General features: G+C 47.6%; 1 protein-coding gene across 1 annotated transcript in view; it reads right to left on the bottom strand.

Moving 5' to 3' along the window:
• Positions 1–15,132: 15,132 nt before the first annotated feature.
• SERPINA3 (serpin family A member 3) overlaps positions 15,133–24,607 on the bottom strand; it is a 133,084-nt gene continuing 123,609 nt past the window's right edge. Inside the window, 2 exon segments of the mRNA XM_027120867.1 lie at positions 15,133–15,797; positions 17,416–17,563. Coding sequence (XP_026976668.1) covers positions 15,606–15,797; positions 17,416–17,563 — 340 coding nt within the window. The 3' untranslated portion in view covers positions 15,133–15,605.

The following is a 24,607-nucleotide window of genomic DNA, read 5'->3' on the forward strand; positions in this document are numbered from 1 at the left end:
ACGGGCCTCATCCAGCAAGACTGGCGCCGGGAGGATTTTAGACTAAGTGACCCGACAGCAGTTGGGAACGCCAGCAGTTTTGGAGTAAGTCAGTGTTGGGCTTGTATCAACTCTGAAGTTCACGATGGGCGAGTTTTTTTTTTTTTGCGGTACGCGGGCCTCTCACTGTTGTGGCCTCTCCCGTTGCGGAGCACAGGCTCCGGACGCGCAGGCTCAGCGGCCATGGCTCACGGGCCCAGCCGCTCCGCGGCATGTGGGATCTTCCCGGACCGGGGCACGAACCCGTGTCCCCTGCATCGGCAGGCGGACTCTCAACCACTGCGCCACCAGGGAAGCCCCACGATGGGCAAGTTTTTAACCTCTCTGGACTTCAGTTTTCTTTCTCCGCTCTGTGACATAGGGGTAATTAGCTGTACCCTGTAGAGTTGTTCAGAGAGGATGGAGAGCAATAGGACGCTTGCCTATGTCAGGCCAGCCCCAACGTAATAGCCACGTTCCCAACAGCCTCTTCGTTGAAACTAAATTTATGTAAATTGGATAACACTTTATTATACCAAATATGACTAAAATTAGAGGAAAGTATACGAGGAATCTTTTTGCTGAATGAGTAATTCCTTTAGGAAACTGCAAATTTCTCTCCATTTCCATTTATTTGATTCACCCATCTTTTGTTTTGTAGCTTTGTGTCTGTTTGACTAGAGTTGAGTTTTCTCTCTAAGCCGGCCTCACATAGACCCACCCACCTACTGGACTCTTTATCCACACGTTCCAAGCTGAGCCCCTAAGCCATCCCCACCCTGGGCCCAGGGGCATAGATCAAAGCCGCTTCTCCTTCATGGCTCTGGTGCTTTTCCATTCTTCACTTGGGAGCGGGGTGGAGAGACGGGCTTGTGGCTGGATATTTGCGACTGTGAGCGGGGAGAGGCTGTAGGCCGGGCCCAGAGGGACGGGAGTTGCTGCCAGGTTCAGGGCTGAGGCACCAGGGAGCACGGGGCCATCCCACCAGGGGCCAGAGTCCCATCCTGGAGAGGGCTTGGTGGGGTGGGGCACCTGCTAACACCCTGTGCCTCCCGGGAGCCCACATCCCCATCAGCAGACATGGCCTTGCTGGAGGACTTCTGACTCCGTGCCCCCCATCCTGCTGAGTGGGGATCTGGGCTGAGCAGGGGGCACCCTCTGAACTAGTGGCCTCTCATGGGTGTTGGCTGCTAGGAGTCCCGGTCCCGTCAATGGCGCTGGCCTCCACGTGACCTTAGGCAGGTTGCTGCTTCTCTCTGGGCCTCAGGGAGGAGGCCTCAAAGGGCTCCTTACTCGACAGCCTGGGCTCCACGTCCACAGGCCTCAAGAGGCAGGTCTTTATGCTCTTGGGGGAAAAGCACCAGGAAAATATCTTATTCTGTCGGCTCTTCAAATCCAACCTCCTGAGACTTCCCTGGCGATCCAGTGGTTAAGACTTGGCGCTTCCACTGCAGGGGGCGTGGGTTCGATCCCTGGTCGGGGAACTAAGATCCCACATGCCTCACAGTGCAACCAAAAAAAAAAAAAAAAAAAAATCCAACCTCTTTCCCCGCTTGTCTTCTCTCCTCCCAAACTCCTGTCCACCCGAGGCCACTCCTTCTCTCCCCCAGCCCCATGAAGACCCTCGCCCCTCTCTCTGTGGTGACGACTGTTGCCTGGAGGTATGTGTGCGTCCTGCTGGGGGCTCTGCCTGACGGGGTGACAGGGACACTCCGTCCTCTCTGTGCTCGCCCCGTCTGGGGTCCTACTTCCCAGACCCCACTGCCTTCATCTCACCCTCCACAGGCTCACACCCCCTCAATCCCTGACAGTCTACCAGCCCCAGTCACTAACCACACTGCAGACAGCCTGCGCTTCCCCCAGATGCAAATCTCGGGGGTCACCCACCTGCTCAGATCCCTCCATGGCTCCCCACCAACCTGGGGAGGGATGCCCAACTCCTAGCATTCAAGGTCTTTCTCCATTGGGCCCCAACTTACCTGCCCCCCAGCTTTATCCTGGAGCACACAGCTGGTCCTGTTTCCTGGACAGCTGGTCCCATTTCCCTTAGTCCACCCACCCTCTCCTGTCTTCATTTGCCTCCTTATCTAGCTTGCTGTCAAAGAGCTTCATTTCATTCCCAAACCCTATGCTCCCCGGGGCCGCTGTGTCTGTGACACTCACTTTTGGTGAGTCCCCACACCCGGAATGAGCCACCTCTCTGCTCTTTCTCTGCCAGTGCTGTGGGGAAGGAGGCTCAGTAAGGCGGGCTGGTCCACTGTGAATTCCCAACCAGCCACCTCTATCTGCCTGGCAACAGAGCTCTCACCAATGCACTCGTGCACGGACTTTGGGGAATCTCTCAACCTTTTCCTTTTCCTTGAGATGGACTCCTCACCCTGCCACAAACGCATGTACCCACGCATGCGTGCACACACATACACACACCAGACAACCTTGCCTCCTACCTCACATTAAAGAGAGACCCTCAGAAAAGGAACTGCCTCCCCTCCCCCAGCAGACATACCCCTGCTTTCCCCAGCACTCCTCCCCTCCCCCATTACTTCTAAGGTCCGCCTCCCTCCCCAAACTCTAGAAACCTTCCTTTATCTCCATCGCAGGACCCTTATGTCTCTCTCTTCTGTGTTTAAACACTACTCAACTGGATCCTTGCCACTGGCTTTTTAAAATAATTAATTAATTATCTTTTATTGAAGTACAGTTAGTTTACAACTAAACTTGAGTTAGTTTCAGGTGTACAGCAAAGTGATTCAGTTATACATACATATATATCTATTCTTTTTCATCTTCTTTTCCCTTACATGTTATTAAAAGATACTGAGTATAGTTCCTGTGCTATACAGTAGGTCCTTGCTGGTTATCTATTTTATGTATGGTAGTGCGTATATGTTAATCCCAAACTCATGATTTATCCAACCCCCTTTCCCCTTCGGTACCCATAAGTTTGTTTTTATTTATTTATAAATACGTTCAAGTCTTGTCCATTAAGACAAACCACCACCACTACCACCAGCACATTGCCTTCTAGCTATTGCTCTATCTCCATCCTCTCCATCACGGCCCAAATCTGAAAGAGCTGTGTATTCATGGCCTCACCTTCCACTCACCCCCTGGCCCACTCTAGCCTGGCTTCTGGGTCCACAGAACCAGGACCAGGCCATGAACATATCTAAGTTCTCATCTTACCTGACTTCCCAGGAGCCTCTGACACTGGAGACCACACTCAGCCCTAAGCATTCCCTCCCCTTGGCTCTGGGACACCGCGTCCTCCTAGATTTATCGTATCTCTCTGCTCCTCCCCCTTGTCTCCTCTGCTGGTTCCTCTTCTCCCAGTCCTCACGTGTTGGGAGCCTGCCAACATCTGTACTTGGCTGTGTTGCCCTCTTCATTTTAATCTCTCCGTTCTCTCCAGCTGACCTCATCACGCCCACGGTTTCATTACTAAGAGACGCAAATCATTCATTACTTTCAAGCTCCAGCCCGGACCTTTCTTCTGAACTTCATGTATTTAACCACCTACTTGATATGTCCTTCTGATGTCACAAATGAACCTTAAGCTCAATGTGACCCAAATGGGACTGAGACTCTTTCCCAAGCACCATCTCCCAACCAAAGTTACAACCGAAACTTCCTTTCAACATCTCCTTCCACGGCACCACCACTCACCTAGTTATTCGAACCTAGGACTCATCCTTGCACCTCCTTCTTCCTCACTCCCCTTGTCAACATATCACTTACGTAGGTTAAATGTTCCAACAGCCTCCTATTTCCCAGAGTGGGCGCTGACATTTAATCCAACCCACAGAGCCTGTGCTCTGCTGGCCTCTCTAACTTCATCACACATCTGAAAGCCAATGCTCAGACTGCTATGTCCAGCCATTCTGCCCATTTTCGTGATCCTCACAGGTGATGCTTGTTGGACCCTACTCCTAGAATGTTACCCACACTCCCCTCACTGATCTTCCCCCTAATTAATTCATATTCATTGTTTAGATCTTAGCTCATGTTGCTTCCTCAAGGAAGATCTCTTTGACTACCCAGATAAGAAAAATTCCTCCTATGAAATGTTTCCATAGCACCATTAACCTCTTAGTGAAATACCTACCATTGTCATAATTTTGCTTTTATTTGTGTGGCTGAAAATTTAATGAATCAGGAAGTTGTCTATATTGTTCTCCCTGTACAGCACTGTTTGGTCAATAATAAGTGCTTAATAATTGAAATAAAATTAAATGAGCAATTTATCTCTGAGGGGTGGTACTGACTGGAAACGAGCAAAAGAGACTTTTTTAGGGTCTTAATTAGGATGATCATTCCACAGGTATATACGTATATAAAATGTGAATTGACTTACACTTCTGGCCAAGATAAGTCTGACATTGGACTTGCAGTTAGAAGACTGGACAAAATATATGAAACAATTGAGACACGAAAAATATGAAACAATTCAGACACTGAACAACAGGCAGAGAAGGGACACAAATGAGGTAAGTCTTATAATTGTTTCAATTTTCTGCCTATTGGCACGTTCTGTACACAGGGAGGGGAGCCCAAGGAGAACACGGTAGATTTGCTTAGAGGATGGGTATCAGAGTTTGGGAAAGCTGAAGAAGCTACAATTTGTGCAGCAAAAATGTACATTAGCTTAAATCCAAAGCTAAGTGCTCAGCTCTGCATGCACAAAGTGAAATTCCACAAAGTTGGTCAAAAACAAAAATAAACAAACAAAAAAACCCTGCTGTTAAGATGTAAGCAGAACAATTCCTAGGATTCACATAGCATGGGGAGGTATTTAGGTTATAACCAGCCAGAGTGACGAGACCTCATGGAACACCTGGGGCATTCAGTAGAGACCCTGGAAGTTTTGCATCTTGACATTAGGCTAAATTAACTTTGGTTTAAAGCTGTTCTAGGCACCCTAACAAAACCTGAAAATATGCATTGACAGAATAAAGCAGTTTTGTAGGTAATTTAGTTCACTGTCAAAACCAATGTCAACACACCATAGAGGAAGACAACAAAACCCAGATCAAAAAATTGTAATGCCACAATGTCCAGCATCCAATCAAAAATTGTGAAATATTCTAAGAAATGGGAACATGTGATCCATGTCCAGAAGAAAAAAATCAGTCAGTGGTTAGAAATGCACAACCTGCCAAGACTGAATCAGGAAGAGATAGAAAATATGAACAGACCAATCACAAGCACTGAAATTGAAACTGTGATTAAAAATCTTCCAACAAAGAAAAGCCCAGGACCAGATGGCTTCACAGGAGAATTCTATCAAACATTTAGAGAAGAGCTAACACCTATCCTTCTCAAACTCTTCCAAAATATAGCAGAGGGAGGACCACTCCCTAACTCCTTCTACGAGGCCACCATCACCTTGATACCAAAACCAGACAAGGATGTCACAAAGAAAGAAAACTACAGGCCAATATCACTGATGAACATAGATGCAAAAATCCTCAACAAAATACTAGCAAACAGAATCCAACAGCACATTAAAAGGATCATACACCATGATCAAGTGGGGTTTATTCCAGGAATGCAAGGATTCTTCAATATACGCAAATCTATCAATGTGATAAACCATATTAACAAATTGAAGGAGAAAAACCATATGATCATCTCAATAGATGCAGAGAAAGTTTTTGACAAAATTCAACACCCATTTATGATAAAAACCCTGCAGAAAGTAGGCATAGAGGGAACTTTCCTCAACATAATAAAGGCCATATATGACAAGCCCACAGCAAACATCATCCTCAATGGTGAAAAACTGAAAGCATTTCCACTAAGATCAGGAACAAGACAAGGTTGCCCACTCTCACCACTATTATTCAACATTGTTTTGGAAGTTTTAGCCACAGCAATCAGAGAAGAAAAGGAAATAAAAGGAATCCAAATTGGAAAAGAAGAAGTAAAGCTGTCACTGTTTGCAGATGACATGATCCTATACATAGAGAACCCTAAAGGTGCTACCAGAAAACTACTAGAGCTAATCAATGAATTTGGTAAAGTGGCAGGATACAAAATTAATGCACAGAAATCTCTGGCATTCCTATATACTAATGATGAAAAATCTGAAAGTGAAATCAAGAAAACACTCCCATTTACCATTGCAACAAAAAGAATAAAATATCTAGGAATAAACCTACCTAAGGAGACAAAAGACCTGTATGCAGAAAATTATAAGACACTGATGAAAGAAATTAAAGATGATATAAATAGATGGAGAGATATACCATGTTCTTGGATTGGAAGAATCAACATTGTGAAAATGACTCTACTACCCAAAGCGATCTATAGATTCAATGCAATCCCTATCAAACTACCACTGGCATTTTTCACAGAACTAGAACAAAAAATTTCACAATTTGTATGGAAACACAAAAGACCCCGAATAGCCAAAGCAATCTTGAGAACGAAAGAAGGAACTGGAGGAATCAGGCTCCCTGACTTCAGACTATACTACAAAGCTACAGTCATCAAGACGGTATGGTACTGGCACAAAAACAGAAAGCTAGATCAATGGAACAGGATAGAAAGCCCAGAGATAAACCCATGCACATATGGACACCTTATCTTTGATAAAGGTGGCAGTAATGTACAATGGAGAAAGGACAGCCTCTTCAATAAGTGGTGCTGGGAAAACTGGACAGGTACATGTAAAAGTATGAGATTAGATCACTCCCTAACACCATACACAAAAATAAGCTCAAAATGGATTAAAGACCTAAATGTAAGGCCAGAAACTATCAAACTCTTAGAGGAAAACATAGGCAGAACACTCTATGACATAAATCAAAGCAAGATCCTTTCTGACCCACCTCCTAGAGTAATGGAAATAAAAACAAAAATAAACAAATGGGACCTAATGAAACTTCAAAGCTTTTGCACAGCAAAGGAAACCATAAACAAGACCAAAAGACAACCCTCAGAATGGGAGAAAATATTTGCAAATGAAGCAACCGACAAAGGATTAATCTCCAAAATTTACAAGCAGCTCATGCAGCTCAATAACAAGAAAACAAACAACCCAATCCAAAAATGGGCAGAAGACCTAAATAGACATTTCTCCAAAGAAGATATACAGACTGCCAACAAACACATGAAAGAATGCTCAACATCATTAATCATTAGAGAAATGCAAATCAAAACTACAATGAGATATCATCTCACACCAGTCAGAATGGCCATCATCAAAAAATCTAGAAACAATAAATGCTGGAGAGGGTGTGGAGAAAAGGGAACCCTCTTGCACTGCTGGTGGGAATGTGAATTGGTTCAGCCACTATGGAGAACAGTATGGAGGTTCCTTAAAAAACTACAAATAGAACTACCATATGACCCAGCAATCCCACTACTGGGCATATACCCTGAGGAAACCAAAATTCAAAAAGAGTCATGTACCAAAATGTTCATTGCAGCTCTATTTACAATAGCCCGGAGATGGAAACAACCTAAGTGCCCATCATCGGATGAATGGATAAAGAAGATGTGGCACATATATACAATGGAATATTACTCAGCCATAAAAAGAAACGAAATTGAGCTATTTGTAATGAGGTGGATAGACCTAGAGTCTGTCATACAGAGTGAAGTAAGTCAGAAAGAAAAAGACAAATACCGTATGCTAACACATATATATGGAATTTAAGAAAAAAATGTCATGAAGAACCTAGGGGTAAAGCAGGAATAAAGACGCAGACCTCTTAGAGAACGGACTTGAAGTTATGGGGAGGGGGAAGGGTGAGCTGTGACAGGGCGAGAGAGAGTCATGGGCAAATACACACTAACAAACGCAGTAAGGTAGATAGCTAGTGGGAAGTAGCCGCATGGCACAGGGATATTGGCTCGGTGCTTTGTGACAGCCTGGAGGGGTGGGATGGGGAGGGTGGGAGGGAGGGAGACGCAACAGGGAAGACATATGGGAACATATGTTTATGTATGACTGATTCACTTTGTTATAAAGCAGAAACTAACACACCATTGTAAAGCAATTATACCCCAATAAAGATGTTAAAAAAAAAAAAAAAAAAAATCAGTCAGTGGAAACAGACATAGACATGACTGAAATTATGGAATTAACAGACAAGGACTTTAAAATAGCTGTTTAAATATGCTTAAACAATAAAACATTGATATAATGTGAGAAAAATCAAATGTATAAAAAAGAATCAAATTGACCTTTGGGAGATGAAAAATTCAGTAACCAAAATGAAAAATTCACTGGCTAGGCTCATAAGAAAATCTAAATTGCAGAAGAGGTCAGTAAGCTTGAAAATAGAGCAACAGGAGCTCTCCAAACTGAAGAGAGCAAACTGGGGGAAAAAAAAATAACTGTGTCCCAGTGACCTGTGGGACAAAATCAAGTGGCCTAACATATGTGTAATTGGAGTCTAGGCAAAAAGTGGGTAGGGGAGGACAGAAGAAGCTTTGAAGAAAAAATGGCCAGAAATATTTGTGTAATTTACACTATATAAACTATACCTAAGTAAAATAGACTAACTAAAATAAAATGAAATGAATGCAGCCCTGCCATTTCTTTCCCTATGCGGTATGATCGCACATGATTTTCAGTCTGTCTAGATTGCCCTCGCCACTCTCTCACCTGACAAACTCCTTTCCACCTGCCAGCTCCAGTTCCAAATCACCCACTCACCAAGTATTCCTGGATCCCATATAAAGTCTGTGCCTCCCTTTAGAAACACCTGGAGCAAACCAGAGCAATTTACATTCCTACGTGTCTGTCTTCCTGGTCAGACAGTCTGGACCTTGTGTGGCTTCCTCCGGGACAGGGACTATGATCAGGGAGTGATGGGGAGAAGAATAAAGGGAAATATAAAGATGGTGGAGGCAGTGGGAGGGCAGTGGGAGGAAAGGTGGGAGCCCCGAGGGCCAGGCTTTGCTGATTCACCCACGCCCAGGGCCTTTTGTAAAGACCTACAGTTGGCGAAACACAAGTTGGCAACCTAAAGGAGTATGGGGTTCTCCAAGCTTGGCTGTAGTCTTGTAAAAGTTCGGATTCCCAGGCCCAACCTAGAACTGCAGAGTCAGACTTTCCAGGGAAATACGAGAAGGTTTGGGAGTGGAGAAAGCTGGCCGCTCCCTCCCCACACAGCTTGTGCCCTGGCCCCAGAGAGAAGCTCTCCATGATTACTTTTGGCTCTGAGCTCCTCAGCTGCTGAGGTCTTGGACTTCCTGGAAAGCAAAGGCCTGTTTCTCCCCAGATCATAAGACGAATCTGGCTGGCTCAGCAACAAAGCAGGAGCGGACCCCCATCCATGGTCCCATCAAGATGGAATCTTTCTCCCAAGTCCATCCTCCAACATGGAGCCTCTCCTGCTGTGTCCGGGCCACTCTAGACTCTTCCTTTCTGGGCTATAGGACCTCCTGCCTGCCTCACATATCTTTATGCTTTGGTCCCATTCCTGGTTTATGAAGATCTTCATATCACTTCATATACTTTTCTCTTTATATGTATATATTTAATGTATTTTTGCTATTAACTGTGGAGCAGATCGGGTGCCTCAAGGCTGACCTTGCAATGCCATCTTAACCACAAGTGACCCTTCAGAGCCTCCCAACATTACCCACTGTGGACCTGTGCACCTGTCTCAAGGGGAAGGGCTACCCAGAGCTCCTGGCAACCTCTTTTGCTGCAACATTGCTCATTTCTTAGCCTGCCTGGATGATCACCTGACTTGTAGGCATCTGAGTCAAGCTGAGGGTGGAGATGTGGAAGGTGGGTAGATCTAGACAGATGCCCAAGCCCTGAGGAGTTTTTTTTTTTTCTGACTGTTCATCTGTTTCTGGTTGGTTTTGGAAAGGAGGTCTCTATTTCAACGTTATGAAACACACAGGCTTCCCGCTCCAGAAGGGATCTTTCTCCTGGGGGGCCCCTTTCCCCAGCCTATTCCAGGAATCTGTGAGTCTTTTGTTTACATCATGCCAAGAAAAACAACAGTCAAAATGTTACCTGTGCTGGAAGGACAAGCGGCTTTCATGGAAGCGCACACAGTGCACTTCCCTCCCCAGCCTGGATGCCTTTAACAGCCGTCACAGATACGGATGGATGTTTACCACGTGCAAAGTAGATTCACACGCATTACATCATGGAAGCCCCTCAAATACCCTGTGAGACGTCTCTGACCATCCCCACTTCACAGAGAGGAAAAACTAAGGATTGGGCCCAACTAAGTGCCTTGCCTAATGTCACAAACCAAATGCAAGACAGAGCTGGAATTTGAAGTTCAGCCTATCTGACGCCAGGGCCTCCTGCCAACCTCCGGCGCCTTGAAGCCCCTGCCAAAGTCCTTAAGGTGAAAGGCCATTAAACGCAACACAGTATCTTGGGTTTGACCCTGGAACAGACAAAAGGATATTAGTGAAAAAAAACTGTTGAAGTCCAAATAAAGTTCAGTTGATAGTAATGTTCCAACATTAGCTCCTTAATTGTGTCAGATGCCTCGTGGTTACGTAAGATGCTAACATTGAGGAAATCGGGGCCAGGGGAGGCAGAAACTCTGTACTATCTTCACAACTTTTCTGTAAATCTAAAGTGATTCAAAAGTTTAACATTTATTTTAAGAAAGAAGACTGGCCAATCAGGCACATAAGTCATGAACACTTTCCAACCTTGGCCTGAGACTCCGGGGCAGGGGATGGGGAAGGTGACTTCCATGAAACAACCTCAAGTGCTTTCTGCCTGTGACGTGGACCTGTGCAGGAGCACTATCCTTCCTTTACCAGCTCTCCTTCCTGATCTCCTCAAGGAGGAAGTCTCTCCTCGGTGCCAGCATGTCTCTACAGCCATCGGGTGGCTGTTAACTTTCCTTTTTAACAAAGAGAGCAGGCTTCAGTCTCAGAGGCTGCAGGAGAAAACGGTCTCGGTGGAATATAATCACCACCTTGGTTGCGTTGTATATTTTTACCATTAATTTTTATTTGTGTCAAGTCTTTATTTTTCGTTTTCTATATTTGGTTGTGATGTTAATTTTTCTGCTTAAACTTTTTTTTTTTTAAACGTGCATCGATTTAAAGATCAATCTAGGTAAATAAGGGAATGAAAGAGATGGGGGTTCAGCCACAATCGTAAAAGTGGTTCAGGAGTGGATGAAAGTTGGGAAATTAAGTGGAAATGGAAAGCACGTTTCACAAAGAAAAAGGGTGCCTTGGCCTTGGACTCTTATTGTCACTCCTGATCACTGAGGTGACCCAGGAGGGTGGGAAACGCTCTCTTGGCTGGGCCTGAGCCAGAGGAAGCCGGCCACGGGACCCTAAGCTCTCGCCTGGCTTTCCCACACTGGCACCCTGTCTGGCACAGACTCAAATGCTCAAAAAATATTTGTTGATTCGATGAATGCGTGGAAGAATGAACATGCAGATAAAACTCTGGAGTCAGTTCTGTCATTTCCGATATGAGTGTCAAAGTATTGTCTGAGGTAGAAGGGCCTTGGGGGACCATCCAGGGCCACCCATCATGGCACAAATGGGAAATGGAGGCCCGGGAAGAAGAAGGTGTTTGCCCGAGCCACACAGTTTGCAGGAAAAGCAGGGCCAGGAAGGAGGGCTTCTCACCTGTGATTATCCTCGCCAGCACACCAGCCTGTCACTTCCGGTGTGTGACCACACGAATGACCTCAGCCCAGGCAGACAGGAAACCAGCCTCCTGGCACCCTGCGTGTGCTTGAAAAGCCGTCTGCTCGGAAGTCACATAAAGGCTTTCTGCATTACTGGAAGGTCAAGTTGGATCACGTCCCAGGGGCGTGGGATTGTGATGCTGGGCACTTCCGTCCTTGGCCGAGGCTAGCCTCTCGCCTCTCATCAAGTACACCCATTCGTGGGCATCTCCTGGGTCAGAAGTCTCCAGACACCGATCATACCTCAGAGACCACGGAAAGCAGCATCTCAGGGATGCCACCTTCCCACAGAGGTCGACCTGACCACCAGCAGTCCCTCCCATCACCCTGACCTGCGCTATGCAATGTTCTTATTTAGTTATTACTCCTGTTTGTCATCTGCCTCTGTCTCCCAGCCTGGAAGCCCCACAAGGGCAAGGAGTTTGATATGTTTTGTTTACTGATGTGTCTCAGCCCCTGGAACAGTCCCTGGCACAGAGTGGACTCTTGGCAAACCTTTGTTGGATGGATGGATGGATGGACAAATGTTCCAGAGTCCTAGCTCTGTGGCTTTCTAGCTGTGGGGATTTGGGCAAATTAAGTGATCTCCCTGAACCTCCGTTTTCTCATCCGTAGAATGGAATGGCCACACTAACTTGAAGGGTTGGGGTGTCAGGGGTTTGGGGAAAGGCCCTATGCAGTGCCAGGCTCCTGAGAGGCATATAGTCAGTGTTGGTTACATCAAAGTCAAAGCACATTCATCCGCTCATGAGGTCTGTCAGTCCCCAAACATGTGGCCTGGTAAGGTTTCTTAGAAGAAGTAGCAGTCAGCCTTTTCTGGATGGATGAGTAACACGTTGAAAGGAACTGGTGGGAGGGGGAGAGTATGAGGAACAAGGGGAGCATCCGGGCGGGGTGGGACGGCAGGAACAGGGCAGGGAGGTGGCGATGCAGAGGGTGTGTTGAAGAAGCAGGCATGGCTGAGCCCCACGGCAGGCCTGCCAGGCAAAGGCGCATGGCCTTCCCTCCCTGAGGAGAGGAGAGCTCTGGGTGGGGCTGGCTGTGTCCGGAACATGGGTGATTTCTGGGACAGTCTTTCTTTTCAGCAAACACGTACTGAGCATGTTCTCCATGTGACCTGGCTCTGGGCCCTGGGGACACAGGGACGCCCAGTCTGCAGCCATCGGGACACTTAACAACGCACGAGTTTGTCTGGGTCACCCTCCAACTAAATGCCTGCTAAAGCTGTCCACAGTCCTTCATTTAAAGACCAGCATTCTCCCCGTGGCCCACGAGGCCCCAGCCTACCTCTCCAGCCTCACCGCCCACTTCCTCCTGCCTTATTTTGTTGCTCTGGCATGTTCATCTCATTTCAGTTTTTTGTCCACACCACCATCCCACCTCAGGGCCTTTGCACATACTGTTCCCTCTGCTTGGTACGGTTTCCCTCTGCTCCCCATCCCAGCTGCTTCCCCCTCTTTTTTGCCCAGGTAGAATTTATTTCTGTAGTGAAGAATGAAAATATGGCTGTGAAAGTAGGAAATCATATAGAAAAATATGGAAGAGGTGCAACAGTCCTTTTTAGAATAAAGTTAGTTAAAATAAAGATGAATAAAGCACTAGATATTAAGCTTCATTTCCATTTGAAAGACCAACCAGTGTTTTACGTATTATTAACTACATGAGGAAAAATACACCCATATGCAGTTTTAATTAATAGCTATGGTTCAAAAACAGATATGCTCCCAGCATTCAGAGCTTTTCCCAATTGTCATGTTCCCAGGGCCTGATCCCCCACACTGGGTCAGACCCTCCCATTACAAACTCTCAAAGCACCCCATGACCGCCTTTCATCATGTTCACTAGAGCTCATGATCATACATTTATGTGTTGTTACTCGATTCATGGCTGTTTCTTTCACTGGATATTAACTCCATGAAGGCAGGGGCCAGGTCTGTTTGTATCAGCTTCTAGCCCAGGGATTGCTGCGCCATAAGTCATTGTTTCATGCAGGATTTGATTGTAGCCCACATGGGGGTGGAGGGAAAATTCAGACCCAGGAGCCATCACAATGCGTGGAGGTGAGTACTTTACTGAAGGGCTTCTTGGTAGAGAAAATTCCATAAAGAGGTCATAAAGGATTGGGCATTGAAGGATGAGTAGGATCTCATTAGGCAGGAGGTGACCATGCCCAGTAGAGGGGACAGCACCTTTCAACAAAGGAGGGGGTGCTGAGGCTCAGAGGCTTTAAATGACACGCCCAAGTCACCCAGCTACTAAGTGGCTTACCCTCCTGTCCCATGTCCCCAGTGGCATATGTCATGGACCTGAGACGACTCATGAGGGTTCTGGTGTTCATCTGGTGTCCTCCTACCTCCACCCCCAGGCTGGTGCCAGGGAAATGGTGACTGTCAGCAAAGTACTCCATGGGGGTCCTTTTGCTCCCACATCTGTGTCCTGGGTGCAGGATCTCAACCTTCTTGCCCTCCCCACCCTCTCAGAGAGAGGCTGCTTACTCTGGTGCTCCCCAATCTTGACACTTAACACCCTAAACCGGCTCTATCCCTCTCCAGGCTGCCTTCCTTACCGTCTTTTGTGGGGGGTAGATCTCCAGGGCCCTGCGGGTACCCAGGACAGAGGAGAAGGTGCTTATTGAATACACACACGTGCACACACACACATACACACACACACACGCTAACCGGGACGGGGCAGCTCTCTTACCTTGGACTGGAGCTGAGGAATGACTAACTGGACCCCCAGGTCTATGGGGAGCCCCTCCCTTCCTGCCCAAACCAGATGACACAGCTGTTTGCTGCCTGCGCCTAGCCACTAGGACAAAGGGAAGTCACTTCACCTCTCTGAGCCTCACTTTCCACATCTAGCCTATGAATGTCCATTCTGACTGCCGGAGGGGTAGCTGAGACCAGAACACAAAAGGCACTGTGAGCTGTGAATGCTAGGGGTTGGCAACTGCTTCCAGCTCAGGCTCCTTAGGGTCAAGCCAGTGAGGATCCCCTCCTCCCAAAACACCTTCGGCGTTGGCTTTGGGAATTCACAGCAGGAAACAACGGAATCAAGTGCTTAAAGAAACCTCATACTCATATTCTTAGCCCTGTGAACACTAGTGCCTCCTGGTGGTCATATGCAGACCCTGCAGGGGCATGCTTTCCAGGGGCGGTGCATGGACCCCATTCACTCTTCAGCTGAGCTTGCTGACAGGTTCAAGCCCCAGGGCTCTTCGTTTTGGGCCGAAATAGTGGCTCTGGAGTCAGACAAACCTGGCATTGAGTCCTGACTGCGGCTACTCTAGGTTGCATGTACTCTAACGCTGGACCAGCCCCACTCCTGTTTTGCTGGGCTGAGTCCAGAGCTCCCGTGTGGACCCTGTTGGGGAGATACCTGTGTAGCTCACGTGCCAAACACTCAAAGCCAAGGGCTCTCAAAGGGGAATTAACCTCTCTGAAGCAGTGCACTAGTTTCCTCAGAGCCCTCGAGGGGATTATCATTTGTCCTCAATCATTGTCTGTTTCTGTAGGGAAACAGGGGCACAGAGAGGGTATGGCTTTCCCAAAGACACTTTGTTTCTAAGATTAGAACCCGGGTCTCACTCATTCTGAACCCCAGGTACTCATCGTGGCTCACAGCTTCCCCATATTGTCCACCAACAGTCAGCAGACCTTGGGGGTGTTGTTTATTAAATCACAAAACCCCTCCACCGGCCAGAGGGGGAGAAGATCACTGTCAAGTGGTTGTGGGTGGAGCATCTAATCCTGACATTTGAATGGGGAGAAAACTGATGGCCACAAGTCAGTGGTGCGGCCTGTTTGGACAGTGGTTTGGGGAGCGCATGACAGTGTGAGATGAGGTGAGAAAGTCCCTGTGGTCTCAATCCCAGGGAGACAAAACGCATTCAACCCCAGAACATAGTTGAGGTCTGTAGCAAGTCAGATTTCCCCCTTATCTCCCAGAAGGATTAACAATCTTTCTAAGGAAGAGCAGCTTATTCATTCCATTCTCCCTAATCATCAGCAGAAAGTGTTTGTTTATCTTGACCTTAAACGGTGTCTCCACGGGCAGTGTCTGTGCTCCAGAGCCCGCGGCCCACTCTGTGCCCTTCTCATCCATCTTCAGGGTAGCCTTGTGCATCGCCTGAGGGAAACAGGAGCGAAGTCAGTGCTTGCGAAGCCACTTGGAGGTCCTGGATGGGCAAAGGCCAGCAAGAGGCCCAGAGAGGGAGAGGCCTTTGCCAGAGTCACCCAGCACAGCAGTAACTTGGCTGGTGCCAGCTGCCCCAGGGCTCCTGGCTTTTCTGCTGTCATCACTGAAGGATGCTCAACAGTAGATGCAGCATGAAGGAAAGAAATGATGCAGGGGGGGCATCAGCTACAGGGAGGGGGACAGAGTGGGGTTTGCTATGTTTCCCATGACTTACAGGGCAGCATCAATGGTAATAATGGCAGAAAGGCTATCCTGAACTTTAGCTAGATGGAAGGGAGATGGTGGCATCCCTGGCCCAAAGCCTCCAGCCCGCTTCACACTCCTTTCATCCTCCCGGTGGAACGTTAAGAAGGAGTCAGATTCCAGGGACTGATGACTCAGAGCCCAGATCCACCTGAAACGCATCAACATCTGTCACTAAGTAATTGACACTGGGAAATTGATGGGCTTCTGTGAAATACTGGTACATTTCATTCCATTCTACAAAATGCTAACAATTTTACTGGCAAGCCAAGAGCTGATGTTTACGCATAGAATTGCAGCTATCAGCACATCTGACTGCGGAAAAGAAAAGGGCCATTGAACTCAATAAAGGCCTATAGGAAAGGGGCAGGTGGTATGGAATGTTTATGCAAAGTCTGCAGCAGGAAAACTTTTAAAAGCAATAAAGTTCTATTAACTGTCTTTCTTCCTGTTGCAAGCTAGAAAATACAGCTGAGTGATCCACCTACTGTCAGCTCATCTTGGCAACTCAGATCCTTCCTAGATTGGCTTGAATTTAGCCCCAGCCAATCCCCAGCCACTTGGGCTCCACGCCTTCCCACTTCCTATCCTTAGGCCATGCTGCTCCCCCTACAGGTAGATCTTGCCCGCACCCTTCTCTGCTTGCTGAAATCTTCCCCTTTCTCAGTGCCCTTTAAGCCTAAAAGTAGGGTTCCAGATAAAATACAGGATGTCCAGTTAAATTTGAATTTCAGATAAACGATGAAATTTTTAGCACAAGTATATCCCATGCAATATTCAGGATATATTTATACGAAAAAAAATCATTCATCACTTATCTGAAATTTGAATTTCACTGGTGTCCTGTGTTTTATCTGCTAAATCTGGGCACCCTACCCCGAGTGGTCCTCTCTGACTGCTGCCAATAGGCAGGTGCTCAGCCTTGCTGGAGACCATGGAGTCCTTTGCTTGCTTATCTCTACATTACGTAGAACATGTTTACGACTTAATCCTCGCAAGCCTGGGTCAGTTCTAGGCCTGATGAATGTTCCAAGCCTCCATCCATTGTTTGCTGCATTGAATCAACTTCCAAAGTAGGACCAGGAGATTGATGGTTCAGATTTTAAAGACTAGAAACACGAGGCTTGGGAGGTTATGTGATTTGCTCAGGATCAATATGGCTGGTTAGAGGCGGAGCTGGATTCAGCCCTGCCTGACTGGTGGGTGAACTCTTGGCTCGTACAGCTGCTGTGACAGTGGCTCTGGCCTGGGGCTGTATGAAGACTCCCTGTGCTGGAGGGGGCAGCGTTGGGCCAGGCAGGCTTACCTCACCCACTTTCAGGCTTCGATGACGGGAGATTCTGGTGAGATCACCGTATTCCTCAAAGATTCTGGTGATGCCCAGGTAGGAGAGAGTCTTCTTCAGGTCGAGGTTTCCGGTGATGAACACCCGGGGCACAAACACATCTGTGACCCTAGGGAGTAGAAAGTGACACAGATGAGCAGAAGGACCCTGCCGCTTTTCCAGGCAGCTTTAGGAGAGGTGATGATGAGGCATTTGTCCTCCCAGCCCCTGAGGTCTCAGAACTCCTCTCCATCCACAGAATGAGGAGAGGCTCCTTAAACCTGGGATGGGGTTTTAAAACATCCATGCTCTCTGAACTGTGTTCCTATTTCCCATCAAAACTGCCCGTGTCCTCATCCACAGAAATGTCCTCGAGTCCCCACGTCTCAGGACGCCTTCAGCGCAGCCATTGAGGGTCTCCCCACTGTAGCCTCAGCCATGCCCAAGCCCTGAGCTAATCGTGACCCCAGCGACCTGGTGCTAGAAGCAGCAGAGCCCTAAGGTCGGAAGCCAGGCAGAACTGAGTTCAAATCCACTCTGCCTTCCGTGAGCTCTGTGACTCGGAGCAGATGATTTCACCTCTCTAAGCCACTTGTATGAAAATGACGATGGTAGCACCCACGGGGCCAGAAGAGGGCTAAAGCGAAGGCGTGGAAGGTTCTCAGCAGCGTCAGTGTCTCCCCTTGGCCTTGAAGGAGTAGCTTCACGTCCTCCGTGGGTGGGACCTGGGTTGGCCTCCCTGCCCCGGGCCTGGGGTCAGATGTCCTGAGGCACCTGTGGACTCCTGTCCACCTGGGCTCCTGTCCACCTGGTCGTGGACCCCATTTCTTCTTGCCTCTGCAAGGACCTCATTCCTGCCTTCGTTTCCTTTTTCTCCTGCACCGTCCATAAATGACATCTACTGGATCACCCTCCGGGGCAGACTGCAGGCTCTAACAGCCCCCACCCTCAAATCAAAAGCAAAAACATCTCCCTTGGCCCCTAGTCACGCCTCCAGCTTCCAGCCCATGTCTTTTCTTTCTTTCAGGGCAGAAGCTGTCTCTACCATCTCCACGTTCTCCCATTATTGCCTCAACCCATTTCTCCAGAGTTGCCGCTGACCTTGCCTTGCTAGAGCCAGCAGCCAAATGTCCGCGAGCGGCACCAGACAGTCAACGCTTTGCTCCATTTCGAAGCGCTCCCACCCACGTCCACGCCCTCTGCTCTCCCCGTCCTCTACTGCCACTCCTCTCGTCCTCCGCGGCTCCGCCTCCTTGCCTGTCTCATCACTATGGTGCTCCCAGGCTCCCCACTGCTCCTCTTCTCTTGTATATCTTTTCTTCCTCCTGAGGGATCTCATTCTGTGTCGTGGATTTAAACACCAACAGTAGGCCCGGTGACTCTCAAACTTACCTTTCCACTCATCCATTCATTCAACACATTTTTTTTTTTTTTTTTTCGGTACGCGGGCCTCTCACTATTGTGGCCTCTCCCACCGCGGAGCACAGGCTCCGGACGCGCAGGCTCAGCGGCCATGGCTCACGGGCCCAGCCGCTCCGCGGCATGTGGGATCTTCCCGTGACCGGGGCACGAACCCATGACCCCTGCATCGGCAGGCGGACTCTCAACCACTGCGCCACCAGGGAATCCCCATGAACGTTTATTTTTAAAGCAATTTCCAACAAGACTTTAGGTCACCCCAAAGAGGTTTCAGTACAAAATGTTGAAACTCTTTCCTAAAAAAAAAAATCTAGGCAGGTAAGAAAAAAAAAAAAAAAAAAAAAGAAGAAGAGAGGTATAAATACAAGTCATAAGAAATTTAGGAAGTATTCTGTAAATAGTAAAACTCGTTGCATCCAAGATGGCATTTTGAAACAATGGAGACAAGGTAATCAATTCTACAAATATTGGGAAATGAACACATCATTTAAAAATTAAATTAAGTTAAAGGAAAATCTGTTAGAGTGAACTTCCTAAGCACTCTATATACAAAAGCCAGAAACCATGAAAGGAAAGAGGGATATAAAGTAATATCATGTTTTAAAACTCTGCACAGCATACACAAAATAAGGACCAATCACAAACAGGAACGTGTGTGCGTGGTAGGGACCTAATGGTCTTCACAATGGAGACTTCTTATGCATCAGTAATAACCATATATGCTCCTTAATGGGCAGGTAAGGAATGTGGGGAAACATGCATTGAAGCATTGTGAATGGGGTCTGGCTTTGCTTTTCTTCATCTCATTCTCTTTATCTTACTTTCTCCGTTATCCTTATCTCGGCAGAAACAGACACTTTCACACATACTGTTGACAAAAATTCAATTAACTTTCAAGTCAAGAAGAAAAGAAGGAAATTTTATTCACACCAAACTGAGGATCATCACCCAGGAAGCAGATTCTCAGAAAGCTCTGAGAACCGTTCCACCTGTGAGACGTCGAGGGCGCCGTCATATACGTTTTCAAGACAAAGGATTGTACATCAAAATGATCCACGGCTATTTCACATGAAGGTCACCAAGGGTCCACAGTCCAGGTATGCACATGGACAAAGCAAGCAGCGAGTCACCGTGTTCAGTGGGGGCCAGGGGGATGCGCTGGGTCTATGGCTACCCGAGGAGGCCGATCTCTTGCTAGTCATCCTGAAACCATGCCTCACAGGCACAGAAGCTGGTGCCTTAACAGAAATCCTTGAGTGTGCAGGACTGAGTGTTCTGTGCCGTTACAGAACAGCAGACAAGGGAACAGCCTGTTCAAAAACCCTCTGCCTGTAACCCGCCTTTACTGATTAAGCTGCTTTCTTTTTTTTCCCTTTAATTGCATACCCTCCAAGCTTCATGTAGCCAAGGTAACATCACAAGACTTCCTAACCACCGCTATAGATAACACCACTGATGTTTGGGGCACTAAAGTAATGGGGGGCTTTAGTTGTTTTCCAGAAACCTGGAGTCAGCGCCTGCCCAGTTCAAGCTGGCCAAGACTGGTTGGGACCGCCGACTTCCAGACTGGGCCAGCACAGGTGTCTGACGGATGACCTTTTGATGTTGGAGGGCTGAAAACTCCGCCCTCATATTATGCTAAGCCCTTCCATTTTTGAACATGTATCCCATGAAGAAGCATGTAACCCAGATATGCCTGCGAAGAACACTGATTCCCTCACTTTCTCCCCCTGCCAATCTGCTTTCCCCACATCTAAGACCACCCAGCTTACTTATCCTATGAATATCTCAAGTCTCTCGCCTTTGGTGGACGTTTGTTCTTCTGTTTCCTCACTTGGCTGCCTTGTCAATAAACTTTCTCTGCCGCAGACCTCGGCATCTCAGCGTACGGCTTGCTGTGCGTCAGGCATACAAGCCTGGTGTGGCAACAATGCTGTCAATCGGTTCCACTTTAAATAACACAGACCTAAGTCTAGCCAGGACCAGAGTCCAGTGCAACAGCAGAACAACAGAAGAAAATCTTCATGGGAGGAACATTGTAAATTGCAGCCCCTCCCCGCTCCCCTCCCGCCCCAAAGCCCCTAATTTAAGGTTTTATTACCCTTCAGGATAAGCCCACTAAAAGTGTCCAGATCCCAATTCTAATGGGGGGATGGGTAGTTTACCTCCCCCCACTGAGTGTCCCACAATTTAACTCCATTCTGACACTATCTACCCAGAGATCGCCTCAGATTCCACAAGTTACGGATTCAGCGCCCCCTCTCCCCCAACTTCAGATGCCGGTCACAAGTCCAGGTTGTTACCTGTGCTTCTGATCAACTGACTACAAATCAGAGGTTCCCAAGACACCCTCTCTGGGTTTGATTAATTTGCTAGAGTGGCTCACAGAACTCAGGAAACCCATTTACTCGGTAGATTACTGGTTTATTGTAAAAGGATATAACTCAGGAACAGCCCTATGGAAGAGATGCATAGGGAAAGGTAGGGGGAAAGGTCATGGAACTTCCATGCCCTCTCCGAGCCCCACTCTCCCCAGATCTCCCTGTGTTCACCAACTCAGAAGCTCTTTGAAACCTGTCGTTTTGTGTTTCATGGAGACTTCATTACATATTCGTGATTGATTAAATCATTGGCCTTTGGTAGCCATTCACCCTCCAGGCTCTCTCCTCTCCCCAGAGGACAGAAGGGTGGGATGGAAAGTCCCAGTCCTCTACTCACACAGTTGGTTCTCCTGGCAACCAGCCCCTCATCCTTAGGTTACCTAAGCGCTTTCCAAGAGTCACCTCATTAACATAACAAAAGGCATCTTTATTGATCTCATCACAGGAAATTCCAAGTGTTTTCGGAGCTCAATGCTGGAAATGGAGGAAAAAAAACAAACACATATTTCTTATTATATCACAATACTACACCCGCCAATTTGATTCCAGCAGTGTGTGCACATGCACACACACATATACACACACACAAGCACACACACACACATATATAAATTTAATTCTTTGTATGAGGGAAGGGCTGCTATAACTCCCACTATACAGATTAGAAAATTGAGGTTCGGGATAGTGAACAATCTGTCGAATATCATATTGTTAGTAAGTGGATGTACATCCTCCTAAGAATATCTTGATATAAAAGAAAGAAAAAAATTAAATGTAGAAGCTATTAGCGGAAAAAGTTTGGGAGAAATTGAGGAAAAACTGGGACTCTCTCCACAGCTCCACTTAAGGTCATTGCTATTAAGTGCTGAGCTCTTGGGGACAGCCTGCAGCATATTTGTCAAACTCTCCCATCATGCTGGGCTCGGGGACAGAGAGAAGAGAAAGGCAGGGCTGAGCAGGCTCGGAGAAGGGAAGTGGGCAGACGGGATGAGGCAGGAGGTAGATGGGCCCCAGGCTGAGTAGCTGCAGTGTGTCCCCTGAGGACAGACACTTCAAGATCAATATAATGGCAGGAGCAGAGAGGAGCGCTGAGCCCTGCTTGGGTAAAACGATAAGGTGGCTACATATTCCTCATCCTTGAGGTCAAGGAGACCTCCCAAACTACACCTTCGCAGAAAGGTTCCTCAGGGGTCAGAGAAGGGAGAGGTCACTAGCCCATAATATGTCCTGCTGACATCCCAGAGACCCTCGCACTGGAATCCTTCTTGGCTAAAAGATGTCATGCACATCTGGAAGGGCCCTGAGTCAGATCAAATATGGACATTGAGCCAGACAACGCGAGATGTTTGGCCAGAGGGAACCTGGAAAACTGCCCCCGTATAAATGTTTAAACCATCCCAAGGCGGCCGACACTGTCTGAACCCACCCATGTGTCTTTCTGCACCTACTTTGCTTCTAATAAACGCTCGATCTGCTTTACAAATTTCCGTCTCTTTGCTGAAGTTCTTTCTCTGAAGAAGGCAAGAGCCAGGGCCCTGCTTCTAGCCACTAGAAGTGGCTCAGGGGTCCAGTGGTTAGGATTCAGCACTTGCGCCGCCGCGGCCTGATTTGATTCCCAATCAGGGAGCCGAGATCCTGCTTCAAGCCGCAGCACACTGTGGCCACCCCAAGTCAGGGACAGGCAGAGACTTGGGTGGGGTGGGCTCACTGTTGCACGCGCCCATCACAGGCGCACACTGAATGAAGTCAAGGCCTCCAAACAGCCCAGCAGCGTCTGGCTTCCCTCATCCACTCTCAGCCCCACTCTCAGGGAGGCACTGTGGTCCCGAGGTGCAGCACAGGTCCTCAAGCCAGGGAGACCTGCATTCTAATCCCGGTCAATCACGCATTAGCCGGGCCACCTGGCCCAGGTCGCCTCGCCTCTCTCTGCCTCACTGTTTCCATCTGTCCAATGGGATCACAGAAGTACCTGCTTTGCCCACTCCACCAAGATGTTAGCAATGCTATCAAATGCAACAGGCAATGTGAAGGTGGCAATTTAATAATAATTAGTAATAATAGCAGTAATTAATAATAATAGTAGTAGTAACGGACATGAGGAACAGCTGATTCTGGTCTTCCAAGTCACGTACTGCTCATCCTTTTCATCCTCTGGCATCTAGAGAGAGTGTGTTGGGGGCTTCACGCTGCTGGAGGCCCAGGAGCAGGGCAGTTCTTCCCCATCAAATAGAAAATGCTAGAATAATGGATCAGGCAGTGAGAACAGAGTTTTAAGGAAGGCTGAGGTCTGTAGGTAATCTAGTTAGCACAGGAAAAGAAGTCCGTCTTTGGGTAACTACTGGGTGTTTTATGTGCTACAGTGCAGCAAGGATGGGAAATACTCATTTCTGAGTTTTTAGAAATTGAGGAAAACAGAATGGCTGTCTACCTGAGACCAAGGAAAGGGCCAAGGGCTGGGGAAGCCGAGCTATGTGGGTGAAGAAGTGATGTGGAAACCCCCAAGGCTATACATCATTTTCCAGCATTGCTCCACGCAATCCCACACGGGGTCCAGGACCAGCCACAAGCCACAAGTGCAGAAATGAGGAATGACAGAGCTCTGGAAGCTGTCATCACAGGCTTACCCTGCGGATGGAAGGAGGCACCAGGCATATCAGGAAAATGCAAAGGAAGGTTCCTTTCATTCATCCATGTTTCCAGCACTCCTTCCAAGATGAAAGAAAGCAGTCTGGTGAAAACCATGCATGGACTGGTAAGAAGGTGCCCTTTACTTGCAAGGGTATGCTCTCAGCTGACATCGCCTGTTTGCTGATACCAGATTGTCCTTTTACAGAGGACTGGCTCTACAATCCAGAATAAAATGAAGGACAATTGCTTTTGGAGAAAGAATATATTGATTGAGACTTACTCATACTAAGATGTAAATGACTGCTATCTGATACTATTCATGGGGGCAAGGAAAGAAACAGCAGAGCCCTGGGAATCTGAAGCAGGGGAGAAAGACCTCTGAGTTGGGAGAGATCAGAGAATGGGGAAACAGAAGGGCAGGGGTCGGAGGATTCGATCTGGGGTCAGAAAATCTGGGTCTGGTCTCCATACCCGCCACTGTCCAACTGCACCACCTCCTCAAGATACTTCATCTCTCATGAACTTGATGTCCTCACCCATAAAATTGGGGAGGAATGCTTGAGAAATCCACTGGGAGGATTCATTGAACTAGTGCCTGTAACAGGGGCGGTATAAAGCACCACTGCCTCTGTATAAACTGTTCCATGACTTTGGAATTTTGCAGGGGTCCCTCAGGGCCAGACCAGTAGCTTTCATACTCTTCCCTTCAGAGATAAATAAAAAAAAATACTGCGTGCTAGCTTGAA

Source organism: Aethalodelphis obliquidens, unplaced genomic scaffold, assembly GCF_003676395.1.
Source record: "Aethalodelphis obliquidens isolate GAN/ISIS:26980383/991018 unplaced genomic scaffold, ASM367639v1 scaffold21, whole genome shotgun sequence".
Lineage (NCBI taxonomy): Eukaryota > Metazoa > Chordata > Mammalia > Artiodactyla > Delphinidae > Aethalodelphis > Aethalodelphis obliquidens.